This window comes from Phoenix dactylifera, chromosome 16 (genome assembly GCF_051530095.1).
Source record: "Phoenix dactylifera cultivar Ajwa chromosome 16, Ajwa_hap1_PhDact_Kaust_v1.1, whole genome shotgun sequence".
In the NCBI taxonomy this organism is placed as follows: Eukaryota; Viridiplantae; Streptophyta; class Magnoliopsida; order Arecales; family Arecaceae; genus Phoenix; species Phoenix dactylifera.
This window is the reverse complement of record NC_143205.1, coordinates 12631718-12647234: the sequence shown is the minus strand read 5'-3', so window position 1 is coordinate 12647234 and position 15517 is coordinate 12631718. Positions and strand designations below refer to the sequence as shown.

General features: G+C 36.0%; 1 protein-coding gene across 1 annotated transcript; it reads right to left on the bottom strand.

The window, feature by feature from the left end:
• Positions 1 to 1173: 1173 nt before the first annotated feature.
• Positions 1174 to 14486, bottom strand: LOC103698926 (SPFH/Band 7/PHB domain-containing membrane-associated protein family). Its single transcript, XM_039114786.3, has 5 exons — positions 14113 to 14486; positions 5633 to 5753; positions 5448 to 5539; positions 3980 to 4076; positions 1174 to 1790 (listed from the first exon to the last, which is right to left on the bottom strand). The coding sequence occupies exons 1-5, from the start codon at positions 14305 to 14307 to the stop codon at positions 1423 to 1425; spliced, it is 873 nt and encodes a 290-aa protein (XP_038970714.1). The 5' UTR covers positions 14308 to 14486; the 3' UTR covers positions 1174 to 1422.
• Positions 14487 to 15517: the final 1031 nt, after the last annotated feature.

Here is a 15517-nt window from a genome sequence, read left to right as displayed (position 1 = left end):
AATTCTCATGTGTACATCTAAAATAGATATAGTTATAGAAGTCTAGCAACAAATGGGGACAAGTGGACAAATGCTTAGTTTTTCATTTGTTTAAAGATTAGGATTTTTGTAACTAAAAAGGCCCAAAATCTACGTTCATCTAGCCAATTATGTAAACTAATTATCCTCTCAAAACAATCAAGTAATATCATTATATAGTCTCACCTTTTTGGATATCCAAATACTCATTTTCCTCAAAACTTGAAGTGGTCTATTTGCCATCTCATCTTCCATTGCATAGGCCTCAAATCTAATGAAAAGATTGAGAAATCATCAAATAAAAAAAAATTGCACTTATGTCAAGGTAAATGAACCCTTTTCTTCCAAGTCCATGATATTTAAAGTGAATTGGCTTGAATCCTAATCCTCCTTTGGCAAAGTTATCCATAACTCTCAATTCTATCACAGGTTCAATATCAATATTTGATCAACTGTCATGATTTTGGAAGGTTTTCATTTAAAGAATGTTTTGGATGGATAGCTGTGACCTCATTAAGTGCTTCTTGTACTAGAAATACTCATATGGTCGGATCCTACTTGGTCATTGTTCAAGAACCATTACATTTCTCTAAATTTCTCATCTTCTTTTCTTACACTGTATGACAATATTAGGATTTTACCATGTTGCACGGTTAATTATTGCTTGATCTATGAACCATTCGATTTATCTAAATATGTCCCTTTCTTTTGTTTAAGCTTCATATCAAATTTAAGATTTCTACCTTATTTCATGCTTAACGATCATCTTGATCTGTGAATTCCATTTTCAGACCTTAAACTTCACTGAGCTAGCTAGGCCTTCAAGGAGTAAATTTGAAATCAGATTATCATGGCAGCATAACCAAAGAGCATGGTATACAAAACCAATATTGTGCATCATCTGCATAATTTCGAACAAACAGATTCTAAATCCTAAGTTATGTTAATACAACCTTCTACCACAGAAATATAGTCTATTTAGTTTCATGGTGCCATGGAATCACCGCAAAATTAGCACATGAAATATAAATATTACAAGCATAGTAATGGCAGGATTACATCTAGCTCAAAAGATTATTGTCCAATCCTCATGCTTGCTGAGAAACACCAAACGTCTGATTCAGTCTGTGCAATAAGTAGTTGAATCAATCCAAATAAGGGAAAAAGTGCATCTTTGTTTATTAATATATACAACTTCAAACTTGAGCATTTCCAGTTTGACAAATGATCAAATGTTGACAATCCCATGTAGAAATAAAAACATAGCAACAGCTGCGACAACTGCTTTTTTTCTGGTAACGCAACAACTACTACTTTAACTCACTTAGACGTATCTCCAAAAATCGTGCGACTTTGCAGGTCCATGATGATGAGTCTTCATGCACGAGAAGCAAGGTAGAAACACTAGTTATCTACGTGACTGCTTGATGCTTCCATCATCCCATTGCGAATTTGCTCACCTATGTCTCTCACATGACCAGGGCCATGTGGTATGAACACAGTGGTATTCTTTGATGAATTTCCAAGCTCCTTGAGAGTGTCAAAGTACTGAGTAACCATTATCAAGTCCATCACCTCCTTTGCTGAGGTTCCAGACACTGTATGAGAGAAGTTTAAGATGTTTTCTCTCAGACCATCAGTTATTGCCTGCCGTTGCTTTGCCACCCCAACACCGCCAAGATATTTAGCCTCTGCCTCTGCTTCAGCTTTCTTCACCAGAAGGACCTTTTCTGCTTCTCCTTTGTAAACACTAGCAAGCTGAAGCCGTTGGGCTGCAAGAAGATATATGAAAATGTCAAAATAATTAAATACAAAAAAGGAAAAGAGAAACATCACTGGAAGTAGACCAGAATGGACGTAACCAGTTCAATGCTGCTGCAAGCATTATATATAAATAGTCATTCGAGGATACAAGCTGTGGGAACATAATCTGCTCAACATACACTTGTGCTCTGTCAGTCACCATATAAGATTACTGATAACCACCTTCAGATGATTCTGCAAAATAATGACAATTTTGCAGAACCGACACAACAGTGTCCCAAGGTTCTAGCATCAGCTGGAAATATCCTAGAGTGACATCCTTGTTGAAACAGAGGCCTTGCAGTAATTGATTTAATGAAAAAAATTATACATACAGACATCCTTTTTGACATATATCTATGATTAAATGAATCATATATATATATATATATATATATATATATATGAATCATTCAGATCTTTAAGCATACTCAGAAATATATTAAGATCATTAAAAGGGAAGTCCACTCCCACTATCAGGACATTCACTAGTGCTTGGAAAGCTGCCACTCCCTCAAACTGCTACTATCTTCTGTCTTGGGTACAAATCTAAGCTACTAATGGATAATATGCATAGATAAAGTTGCACTTAGCCCAAGTGAAATTATTAAGCCATGTTTGGGTTCACTTGAATGAGTCCTGGAATTGAAAGGGAATTCTGACTTTAAGCCCTTTCCCATGTTTCATATCACAACAAACAACAGAATCACATTGCAAATGGTGGTTCCACTCTTAAAGTAGGAATGGTCATTCCAATGAGAATTGCAACTGAATGATATTTTTTGCAATAAATTAAATAGCAACATTTATGATATAAAATAGCATCAAGTAATATAATTGATATTAATTAATTTTCAATGATTATGGTATAAAATAAAACTAAATAATAAAATAATAAAAATATCAAGTTGCATGAGTTGTAATAATATTGATTGTCACATAATTTTTTTGGTACAAGTTACATAAAATATCTATTAGGTATTATATATTACAAGTAAGCATAGTGCAAAGCATGTTAAAGGAAAAAAATATATAATAAATCACTATATATTATTGAATAAAAAATATATTATATCAATATTAGAAATAGATAAAATAAAAATAAAAACAAAAAATTGGAAAATAGAAAGAGTAATAGAATACCTCATTAAAATACCAAAGAATAAAAATTAAAAATAGAATAAGTAGATTAAGTAAAATTTACAAAATAGGAAGAAAATGTATAACAAAAATAAATGAAATTAAAATTTGAAAAATAAATATTAATTTTAAACATAAAATATAAATAAAATGTTAAAATAAATTAAGAAAATAAATATATAATAAAATTATCGATCATAATAATCAAAGAAAAGTACATGGATTAATTGTATCCATTAACAAAATGATGAACTAAAAACTAAAAGCATAAATAAAACAAATATAAATAATAAAAATGAAATAACTATAAAAATGTAAATAATGTGCCACTATAACATTATTGTGCTTCTTACTCAAAAGTTCACAACAGAGATACATACTATGATAGAAGGCCCTCAAAAGAATTATAAGAATCACTATTATAAAATTTAGTTCTATTCCTGAGCCAATGATATATTTAGAAAATTAATATGAAATTGATTGACATTCTAATATATTACTAGCCAAATTAAACATTAGAACTGAATTGCTATTCCTGTTCCAAGTATGACTTTGTTCCAACATCCAAATAATGGATTAGGAATCCTGATTCCTATTCCCTACCTTTCTTCCATTATTTTTTTCATTCATGTGAACCAAACATCATTTGCATACTGTCAAGAATACACCACCCAAAATGGGCTCCAAAAGCACCACTCAAACCTTTCAATCGTATGGTCTTTGTCATGGCTACCAAGCAATGCCAACTTCTAGGGCTACCCATGCTACCAACCCACCAGATAACCACAAGACCAGCCCTAAGAATAAGCCTACCCTCTATTATACATGTAGCTGCCAAACCATTTATACTAGCATGTTACACCTGCATCCAGTTGAAAGGCAAAGGCAGCAGCTAGAACCAAGAACATCAAAGTACTTATATTCACCACAAAATATTAAAGGGTCATTATGTACCACAGGAGAGAACCTAAAATCTCATATTGTTTATTTCATCAACTTATATAAGGGAGGTCTGTACCAGCATTTATGTCATTCATAGCTCTTCGCACCGAGGCATCTGGTATGATATCAACCATGAGTATCTGCTCGATGTTATAGCCATATGCTCCCATCACCTGATTCATTGCTTTGTCATTAGATAGCCCCAATTGTTAATGAACAATCAGGCGAACAAGAAAATCAAGTAAGATGACGATGAACAAAGAATTGTGGAAAAACCAGAACATTACCAAACTTGTGATAATTAAACAAAACATTTGATTTATAACAGAACAAATTGTAAGACATTTCTGGAAATAAAAAAAATTCAAATGCTTTTCTCATTTATCAATCAAAAGCAGCTGCAATTTTTTTCTTGATTAAGCAACATTGCAAAGCTAAAGAATGCCATGTTCTAAAAGAACTGAATCTCAAAAAAGAAAGGATAGATTTACTGTCCTCAAAGAACAGAAAGTAAGAGAGAATCTAGAGTATGCAACATGGACTTAAGTCCCGATGGGATATCCCATGGGACATCGGGACAGGGTACCATCTCGAGTGTCAGGACAGGACCATCCTGCCATCGGTCCTACCATCTCAATCAGCACGTCTTGAGACATCCCCTATCTCAAGTGTCAAGACAAGGCGGGACGTCGGCACATCCAGTCCCATGGGAAAACTGGGGTAGCGTCGTCCCACGGGATTTCAAACCTTAGTATACAGTACTTTCTGAATCAGAAACAAAACACAAAGATCACATATTTGAAAAATGTAGGTTTCCATTGTCAGTGAAATGAACATATGTAAGTGATCATCACCCACCAGCTTTTTATAAAAATGGAGGCAAACCAGAATTTCCGAGATAGTTTATGTCATAAAAAAGGAAATCCTGATGTGGGAGAAACATATAGTAGAGAAAACTCTCTAAGATGAATTTCTTCCCCATAGTCCTCTGCCCCCAAACACAAGTTCTTATAGCTTCCACCCGCATGTTTTTGATTTTTTTCCCATTTTTGGATGAATATCCACAACTACAACTCTATTAGGTCAACGATGGTATGCAGGAGCATGTAATTGGCTGCTTCTTTTGTGCATTCCTATTGTCTATATAGCAGAAGTATAGGAAGATAACTTACTAGAGTGGTTATGAAATAAACTATTAAGAGAAGATTGAACCTAGGGAAATGCTACATTATGAAAGATGCAGAATTATAATAAGGGCCCCACTCTCTAGAGAGACAGAGAATAGAAGAAAGTTTTAGATAATTTGCATCAATTTTAGTATCTAGATAAAAGAAGATAGTTTGAACTTTGATTACTTTGCAGCAACAACAACATCCAAGAACATGAAGAATGAATTATTTAATTACAGAGAAGCCAGAAGACAAAAATCAAAACTCTTGCCATGAATTTCAGATCAATGTATAACATAGAATGAAGTTTGCAAGGTATTTTAAAAGAAAGCGGCACAGAAATCAATAAATTATTCTAAAATAAGTGTGCATTACCTTTTCTAGCTCCTCCAGGACAGCTTTTGCCACATCACCCTTTTGCTCAAAGACTTCATCAAGGGTCATTCTAGGAACATGAGCTCGTACCACTACAATTTCCAATGAGAACAAACACTATGAGAAAAACCAAGGTACACAACCACGAAAATAATATAAAAATTATACAATAATTAAAAGGATACCATCAAAAACATAGGCCTGAATTTGCTCTTTGGGGTTTTGCAATTCATAGAATGCATCATCAGCATTTTCTTTGACAATTCGATATTGAATTGAGCAGAGCAGCTGTACAAAAACATTATCCTGTGGCATACAATATGCAATGTCAATGACCAAATTAAAAGTAAAAAATCTTCAATTTGAAATGTTTGGGAAAAAAGAAATATCTTCAAACTAAACAAGAACAAATGTCTTTCTAGCTAATTGTAGAAACCTGAAAGTGTTCAATCCAGATGCACGCGCTTTCTGGTTAATAATGAAACAGTAGCATTAACTTACACGTAGAAAGTTTCTAAGCCTGGTGCAGCTTAAGCTTAAAAACCTTAAGCTTCAGCAACAACCAACTCTTTAGCTTTTTCTTGCCTCAGATTTACCTAGATCTTTATATTGAACATAGGCACAAAACATTACAAGAGCTTTTTTCTTGTCAGAGCCAGCTCTTTTTATTTTTCTTCTAATAGGCTTAGGCATAGCTTGATGGTGCAGGGTCAGGGTCACCCTAACCCCAATGATGGTGCAACTTAAGTTAAAAAACTATAGAATCAGCCTCTTATGGGCCTCTAAAGGAAAGAGATAAGGGACAGAAAACCCTTCTCTCTCTCTCTCTCACACACACACACACACTCACTCACTCTCACTCAGGTGTCCACATGGCATCTTTTACTGACCTCCCTTCATTCTTGTTAATCCTAGCAAAGAGGCCACCTCATGAGGGTATTTTAGTCCTTTTAATTTTGTTATCTAGGGTTAGTTATTGAGCCTTAAGTTTTGTATAAGACTTGCTTCTCAGAACATGGGATACAACTAAGGGTTTTCTTCCTCTTTCTCTTTCAACTTTCATGCCTCTTCATCATCTTTCTCTCACACACAAACACAAATCCCACTTCACCATCAACACCATCCATTTTTTTCTCTTTTTACATGTCTATTTACTTCTCTTATTTTCATTATTGCTATCTAGAAGCAACGAGGGGAAAAAGATAAGATTGTACTTGATATAAGGTGCTTTATGCACTTGTATTCTAATGGCGATGATGAGGAATTGTCTCAAGCAATGTCAGGTCTTCAAAAAATACATCATTTGATACTTCAATTGATATAATTATGGTCACCAATGCAAGTTTTGACAAGAGACTTTACTGCCACAAGGACCACCTTATGATTGTCGATTAGAAAAATGGTAACACAAAATGGACATAGGTAAATCAAGTTCCGCTGAACCATGCTGAACCGGCCTACGTGGGTCAGTAGGTCAATTTTGGGTCACTCGGCTCAACCATGGGTAGAGTTCAGGTCAAGCATCTTCAACCCACTAGCAGGTCAGGAAAGGTTAAGGTCAAGCCCCTATGAACTTGATATAAGGCATCGACCCAGTCTGCATCAAACCCACCCAACCCATGATGACCCATAAAGTAAAACATATGCTCATTTCAAATTCAAAAAGAAAAACTGAAGACACCTACATAATTTATAGACAATTATAGATCAACTTATTGCACATTAGGCGAACCATGCACTGATTTTGTAACCTACGCAGCTAAATTTGCTGAAATTTGCGGTCATAAACAACAAGCAAGTAGTTACTTCATAAATGACACTTTGGCATTCATGGACTTGCAGACAAAACTCACCACCTCCACTGCTTGATGGTAATGGATGATGTCTGTTAGTTTAAGAAGGCATCAAACAGCTAATCTAAAATGCCAACAATAGATACCATCCAATGACAGATGAGCAGAGGATCAATCAATTTGATAATAGTGCTCCCCCACCCCACCTCAAAAAAAAAAAAAAAACAAAACAAAAAAAAAACAAAAAAACACCATCCACAACAATAACATGGAAACCCCTCAGAATTCATATGACAATATTTTAGGGGCTGAAAAGGCATAAAATCAGAAGTCTCAGAGCTGTAGGAGCAAGAAATCACAGGAATTTGTACAAAAAATAAGTTTAACCAATATGTTTGGATATTGCATAAAAGAAAATACTTAAAGATATTATTAGTTAAGGTCTTCCAAAATGCATGGTTCTCATTTGAACTTCCTAATTAGCTTCAAGAATTTTAGAAAAAAAATCATTGTCAATGTTATTTTAATATCAATATTCTTGACCAATATCTAAAAAGGAGAAAAGCTCATTTTTATCACAATATAATGGGCCAAACTCATTGTTAGAGGAGTCCAACTCTCTATCAAGGTTTTCATCTCAAAAAATCTCAGTTTATATCAATATTGGGCCTCACTGATACGATACACAAGAAACCTCAGCCTTATTATCATGGCAAATAAAGACTGATAAATCCCCAAAAATCCCCAAGTACCGGCCAATAAGATGTTCAACATATTGACCGATATGTTCCAACAGAAAAATGCTTCTGGGTGCTCGTAAAGTGCATACAAAAGTTCATCAATCCCACAACAACCAACCCATCGTGTTTGGCCACAAATCCATGAGTTGCGCTGATCCCCTTTGCCACCTAGCAAGAGGATTTTTTTTATGCACCTTACGGCAGCCACGTAGCATTACTTTTTCCAAAAAAAATTTACTTCCTTAAATATATGTTTTAATAAATAAATCCTAAAATCTTTCAATAGTTTCCAGTTCTGGATTTTCCATATTTGTCGAGATTTCAATATATAGGTTCTAATTTATCAATCGAGATCTCAAAGTATCTTAGACTTTCCAAAATTTTCATCCTTCCATCTTGTCCAAGATAGACTAAGATCTGAATCCGTCTTGGTCTCAATCATACACCAAGATGACCAATACTTTAGCTTTTAAAAACAATGCTCTTTATCTATTCTTAAAATCACGTAGTTAAAAAAATGACAAGTATCCAAGCATCTGACACATATCTGGTTCAAACACGTATCTGATGCAGATACTAGGAGTTGGATGCTAGGGTCCACGTAACACCAGAAATCAGAGGAACATCTAGATTAGCTTGCTAGTTGTTACCAGTCCTAGAATCAAATAGAGATCTGTTTGTCTGCAAGTGAGACATCCAAACTAGAGTTCATTTGGAAGTGTGTACTTCTTGGTGTTCGTCTTGTTGTAACTAGGGACTGAAGTGTGAAAATGCACACCCTTCTACTCCACCATTTTCACTTCAATTCTCTTAACCCAAAGTCAAGTTTCAGGCAATGAAGTTAGAAGGGTGCAACTCGAGTTGACTAGGTCCAGTGGAATCCAAATCAATGTACTTCCAACTTGGCCACTTGACTCAATCCAATCCAACATGACTTGTCCCAAATGGCCTCACAAGAATCAACCCAACTCAACCCATCTTGACGTGGCCAAACATATATGTTTATATAATCCAATAAGTCTGAATCAACCGGAACTCACCCAATCAGAACGAAGTTCTCCAACCAAAGTCAATTATTCAACCATCTTGAGAAGATCAGACTTAACTGAACCCCCCAAAATAGGAATTATCACAACCATATTAGACATACCGACCAAATAAATGATATCTAGACCCGATTCAATCTAAGTCTATTCAACTTGAATGGTTCAACTTACATCAAAACACCAAAAAAAATCAAAAAGCAAAAAAGCAAAGTTCCTAGAAAGACAATAGTTTACTTGTCAAATTCATCAAAACACACATCAATGGTCAAAGTACCTCAAATTAAAGATCTATAAAACCACTTTTCCTAGGACATCAACAACTTACATGCAACTGCAGTTACTAAATAAAGACTCAGAAAATTCTCATTTGCCTAAGACAACATAAAGGGAGCTATAGATTTTTGAACGAGAGTCGATTGCAAACATGCCAGCTCAATTCGAGGCGGTATGGCAAACATTTCTTAGTAGATTATAAATAATATGTTGGCACTTACATTCAATTACGATCAAGGTCAGTTATCTTGACCAGAACTGCCCGATTTGAGATGTACTAATCTGTTCCATATAGAAACTGAATTGAGACACGGGTTTGGATTAGAATAAGCCTCAAACCAATCAGAACCGAGTTCAAGGTGGTTCAAGCGATTCACTACCTTCATAAGCCCCTGACCCGACCCTCAGTCACCTCACCTCACCTCTTGATCACTCTCTCCCTCATGCATTCAACTAGGGAGCACTCCCCCCTAGCTGCCACCGCCTTCAACGACCATAGGCACACACTTTGCTCTCTCTCTCTCTCTACTTTCTCTCCCTCAGGAAGGATGGTTTGGCGGTTCACTACCTTTATAAGCCCTTCGACCCGATCCTAAGTCACCTTACCTCTTGATCACTCTCTCCCTTCTTCTCGTGTTCAACTAGAGTTAGGGTTTTGATGCTGCCCCTCCCTAGTTGTCATCGCCTTTGATGACCACATGTACCCACTTCGTCCCCTTCTCTCTCTCTCCTAGAGACGATGACCCCAATGGCTCCACCCGCCCTCTCAGTCTCTCTCCCAAAGATGACAACAATCCCAACAGCTTCACTCCCTCTCTTTCTCCTTATTCTTAGTCTCTCTCTCCTGCAAAGACGATGGTGACCTCGACAACTTCGCCCTCTCTCTCTTGAAAAAGAAGATGACAACCCCAGCAACTTCATCCATCTCTCTCTTTCTACTCACTCTCTTCCTCTCTCTCTTTCTCCCTCTCCCCCCTCTCCCTCTCCCTAATTTTAGTACACCTAGGATTAGTACAATATGTACTGGTAACGTAATAGATCAGTCGCCGACCTATGTAACCACAGTACCGGTTCAGCAAATCTTGATTATGATGGTAATCACTATATCAAGTTTCATAGTCAAATCCCAGCTAGTACATCCTATTATTGAAGATATTTATTAGATGTTTAAGAATTGGATAAATTGTTATTGAAGTTGTTCTTTAAGATAATAAATCTATAATTCTTCTTGCTTTCAGTTTGAAAATGTGAAGATCATAATCCAAGGATTACAAATGATAGAACATACTTCAAAATTGTGTCATATATTTACCCTAGTTTCTCTTTTGTTCCTTTTTTTAAAAAAAGTCATTGTTCCTTATATTTATGGCTGTCACCCCAAGAGTCAAGCCAAAACTACTAAAACCCTAAGAATTGCCAAAACCATAACTTGGTAGACCCCAATAAAACCAAAATCAAGTTTTTCAATCTTGATTCTAAGTTTGCCACAGAAGTCTATTGAAGAACAGGAAAGAGAACATATGAAATTCTACGCAAGCAATCCAACCAAAAAATGTCTCAAGCTTATATCCTAATATCAAGCAACATTAGCTGAAGGGTAATCAGAAAAGGATGAAACAAATTACAAAAGTAGCGAATAAATTAGATCCTAAAGCTAACATAGGTTGGTGAAGCTTTGTACATTCATCAAGCGACAGAAGAAGAAGTAACTGCAATGATATGACCAGCACATTTGAAACCAAGGAGACTTTTCTGACCAGTGATATTTTGATTCTCGAGCCAATGTCCCTATACTGGGCAACATCCACTAAGTATCTTCAAAAGAGGATGAATCAAGTTACAAAAGTATATGCAAAAGTAGATCTTAAAGCTGACACAGGTGAAGCTTTTGCATATTCATCTGGCATATGCAGAAGCAACTCTATCTACACAACTGTAATGATATGATATTTGGAGGACCGGCAAACTTAAAAGCAGTGTGACTTGTCAAGAAAACTGTGAGGACTGATCAAGAATAGTGGTAGTTTTTAGAGGTCTGTATCTTTTAAACTTGGGAAAAAGTTGAACCAGAATATGCTACTGAAAGATGACTCCAACCAGCTGGTATGGCTCAATGACAATGATCAAGTTGTTGTGAAGGATCAGTTCTTAATGTGCTTTTTTGTTGGGGTGCAATGACAAGCAGAACCAATGCAATCTGGTTCTAATCTCTGTTGACAATATCATCTTCAGGGACACATAACTCTATGATGGGAAGGTCAAGCATGATGCCTACAATAACATGTAAATCTTCAATTTTAAAACAAGTAGCCAACTTTACACCTAATAAAGACAGAAGCACCAATAAGAAAGCCAAAGCAATCAGAACTTGTGCAAAAGCTGGAATGGAGGAATGGCGATGATATTCTGGCTCCATGCCGGGCCAATTAATGACTTTTCACCTAAAGACAAGTCACACATCATGGAAGTAAAGTCATAAAAGACATAAATTTGCTGTTTCACTTTGTATTTTGATAATCTAAACCTATATTTTTCAGTTTTAGTGTTCTTTTATTTTTATATTGAAGATTAGATGCTCTAAATATTCAGTTTTCGATTAGTGCATTCTTGAGGCAACTGAAATAAAAGTGCCCTGTTGTCATCCTGCTATGCTGTGGGCACTCCAGGAGTGTAGCCAATAAAACAAAAAAGGAAATACTAAGGGACAGATGCCCTTTCTTAGTTGGGCATCTCCATGCCCTCCTCTACTTGCACCATTCCTTAAATTTTAGTGATCAAACACTTTTTTTATTCTATTAGTTCTAGTATAGTATGTTGTTGCTTATTATCAAGCATTAAGCTTTAATTGGACTTATGTTTCAAAGGTAGCAAAGCACTTAGGATTTTCATCTTCTCACTTTCAGCTTCCAATGCTTCTCCTCAATCTCTCTCTCAAATTGTTAGTTTTTTCTCAATTCCACCAATTTTGTTTTCCTTAGCATCTCCAGTCAGCTTCTTCTACTCCACTCATTACTATCTATACGGGCAAAATTCTGATCATACCTGACACGAAGATACTTCTAAACTTAAATATTATTTCAGACATGCTAAAAAAATTTAGCTGTTTTGTTTTGATACCTAGTGGTCTATGACTTTTATGTTGTATACCAAATTTTAATACTCCTAAGAAAGTTTTAAAAATTATGATGTTTAAAACAACAAAAATCGCAAAGTGTTGCTTGCTCTTCTGTGTAATCTGGACTAGTAACAAACTCCTAAGTATGCATATATTGTTTCTCTCAAACATGTTATTTGGCAGAGTTAGGGACTTAACAACTACATGTGTGCTCTCACTCAGCTCCGCTTGTCTTTGCTAAGGCCAGCCTTGGCATGATATTAGGTGGTATGGTCTGGGATGCTTGCCATGTGACTAGGGTCTTTGGTTAATATTTTATTAATTTATTGTCTTACGGCTACATGCTTTAAAAAGGTATAGCATGCGGATGCCTCACAATGGTGGTATTATACAAACCATCTCCACTGACTAAGATTCTTCCCACTAGTCGGAACCATTACCAAAGTTCTAGCACCTTGTCATCTAAAATGGGGATGTGGTTTCTCATGATCTGGTCCTTCCAAAACATAAAAAATTTTCTGGCCTATTATTCTTCCCATCTCATACACTGCATCTCTATGAAACCAACAAGTTATTGGCTTCCTTTAAGTTATCCTTCCTTTTCTCCTCTTATGGGAAATTCCTATTACTCCTCTTATGGGAACTAAAAGATCATAGTCAGGTTCATATCAGCTTTTTTCTGACATGCACATACAGCATCACTCTTTGTTACATTTTTCTTCTTCTTCTTCTTCTTTTTTTTACCATAATGAGATCATTTTTTCATCAGTAAATTGAGAGGCAGTTAGAATCTTGGTGCAGTAGAAATGTTATACCTGAACCAGCCTTCACTATGAATTTATATCATTTCGTTTCTGTACTTCTATAAATTTGATTATTCATAATAGCTATTCTACACTTCCTTTTGTCACACATGATTTCCATCACAAATGAAGCATTTGTGAGTGTTCAGTAGCACTACTTGACTTTGGAATACATGAGCCAATACATACTGAAGCCTGAAATCATGGTTCAATTAGGAGACAGGGTTTCAACCTCTCGAGCACGGTTATATGGCGCAAAGGTACCAATATCGCCAACCAGCCCTATCTCAGCTGGTTGGCATCCCTCTCCACTCAGGAGAGGTCCAGAATTCAAACCCTTGCGGTAGCATTCCCCCTGTATTTCCCGGAAATCAAAGGCATCAATGTCATGCTCTTTAATCTTCAATTATAAAATCTTTGCTTATATGAATTAGCACACTCCCAGGTTGATCTTTCCATTAAAAAAGAAAAAAGAAAACATCTCGGTCATGTCATTAAGATATAGATCGAACTATTTCACTTTCATAACAAAACAAGTTCTGAATTCATGTCATATAAGACCCATTAAAACAAAAAGAACCAACCTATGAATAAGAACCACCTGGATACGGAAGAAAGGGCCAAACTCGATCGAGCACATAAAGATGACATTAAAACGAGCAAGGAATTTTAAAGTATACATAACCAAATTCTTTCCTTCAGAAAAGATCGTCAAAAGAGACAATCACTTAACCTAGCAAACGAATAGGAAAATCCCAAATCGATTGAATCCGAATTCAATCCAAAACAACAATTCCATTAACAGCATAATCTGATGCAAATCGGATGAGAATAGGGTATGATTGTCACTATTGTGATCCATCCGAGGATCAAAGAGAAGAGGTGGGGGGCTGACCTTGGTCTTTGTCTCGATGCGGACGTCGAGGGAGGAGATGCGGGTGGAGAGGACGCCGGCGAGGCATTCACCGGCGAAGGGGTTCAAAAAGTGGAGGCCGGGGGCGGCGAGCCTCAGAAAGCGGCCCCAGCTCTCCACCACCCCGACGCTCGCCTGGTCGATGCACGCGCAAAACAAGCAGAACGTGTTCACCATCTCTCCTCCCAGATCTCTTTCCTTCTTTTTTTTCTTTTTCCTCCTCTTCCTCCCCTGGCGTTTATTAGGAATTCCAAGGCAACGCAACGCGGAAATGAGAGAGGGCCACAGAAGGAGAGGGGCGTTGAAGGCGGAAGGCGGTTTGCGATTTACATTACAATTTACAACACCGTGTGCGGATGCATACGCAAGGCGTGGACTCGCGAAAGCAACTCCTGATTAAAGCCCGTGATGCAATGCCACGCGGTCGCGCCAGATGTCGACCGGATGAATATTTACATATTTTATTTTTTTTTACATTAAATATATAATAATTTTTATTGAAATTCAATAAGAATGATTTCGACGATTTTTCGAAACCAAATTTTAGCATATCCGAAGTTTAATATCCTTTATATTTTATATAAATCAAAAATATAATATTAGAAATTTGGTCAGATTATATATTATATTATAAAATTATGAATAATATTTTTTAAAAATTTAATTATTTATATATGAAAATTTTTAAATAAATAAAAAGTTACATGAAAAATTATTGTGTTTCTTTTTAACTTCCATGTAGATATGGACATATAGTATGAAATTAACTTGGAATCGCATGCTGATATTGCTATATCCCTATTTAGAGTGCACATAAAAGATGATAGGAATGGAATAAGAAGGATTGATTTAGTTAGATTATAAAAATATGATGAGCGTATTTCTCTATACTGGCCGAAGTTATCATGCATGTCTAGCTCATGTTAGTAATCATTTTTTAAATAAGGTTATCGTTACTTTTCTATTTGTATTCATTTATTTTGTAGAATTTGGATCTGTAACTATAATTGCAATTAAAGAGGTAATATCAATATGGACTTGCAATTATGCACATATACAGTCCTTATCTATATGCTTGCTTGCTGCCTGCTTCAAAAGTTGAACATCTATTGAGCCAAAATCTTCACTTTGTGCTAGTTGCATTCTATAATCTCTATCTTTTCATACTTTTTTTTTTGTGGTATGATATGTTCCCCAAGTGACATCCCGATGACGTATGCCGGTGGTGCAAAAGAAACATGCTGCTCATCTTCTAATATAAGAAAATCAGGCATGAGAAGTCACCTAGAAGGAGATAACGAGGTAATAAAGCAATGGCCCAGGAGAAAGAAAGCCTGGAGAAGCCCATGTTAAGATGATTGAGGTTACTTTATAAACACCTTAGGCT

Excerpts from the sequence above, each read along its gene's own strand:
- LOC103698926 (XM_039114786.3), bottom strand. The coding sequence starts at position 14,307 with ATGGTGAACACGTTCTGCTTGTTTTGCGCGTGCATCGACCAGGCGAGC. Across the intron at positions 4,077-5,447 it reads TCCTGGAGGAGCTAGAAAAG|GTGATGGGAGCATATGGCTA; the intron begins GTAATGCACACT and ends GCAATGAATCAG. Across the intron at positions 1,791-3,979 it reads TATGAATGACATAAATGCTG|CCCAACGGCTTCAGCTTGCT; the intron begins GTACAGACCTCC and ends ATCTTCTTGCAG.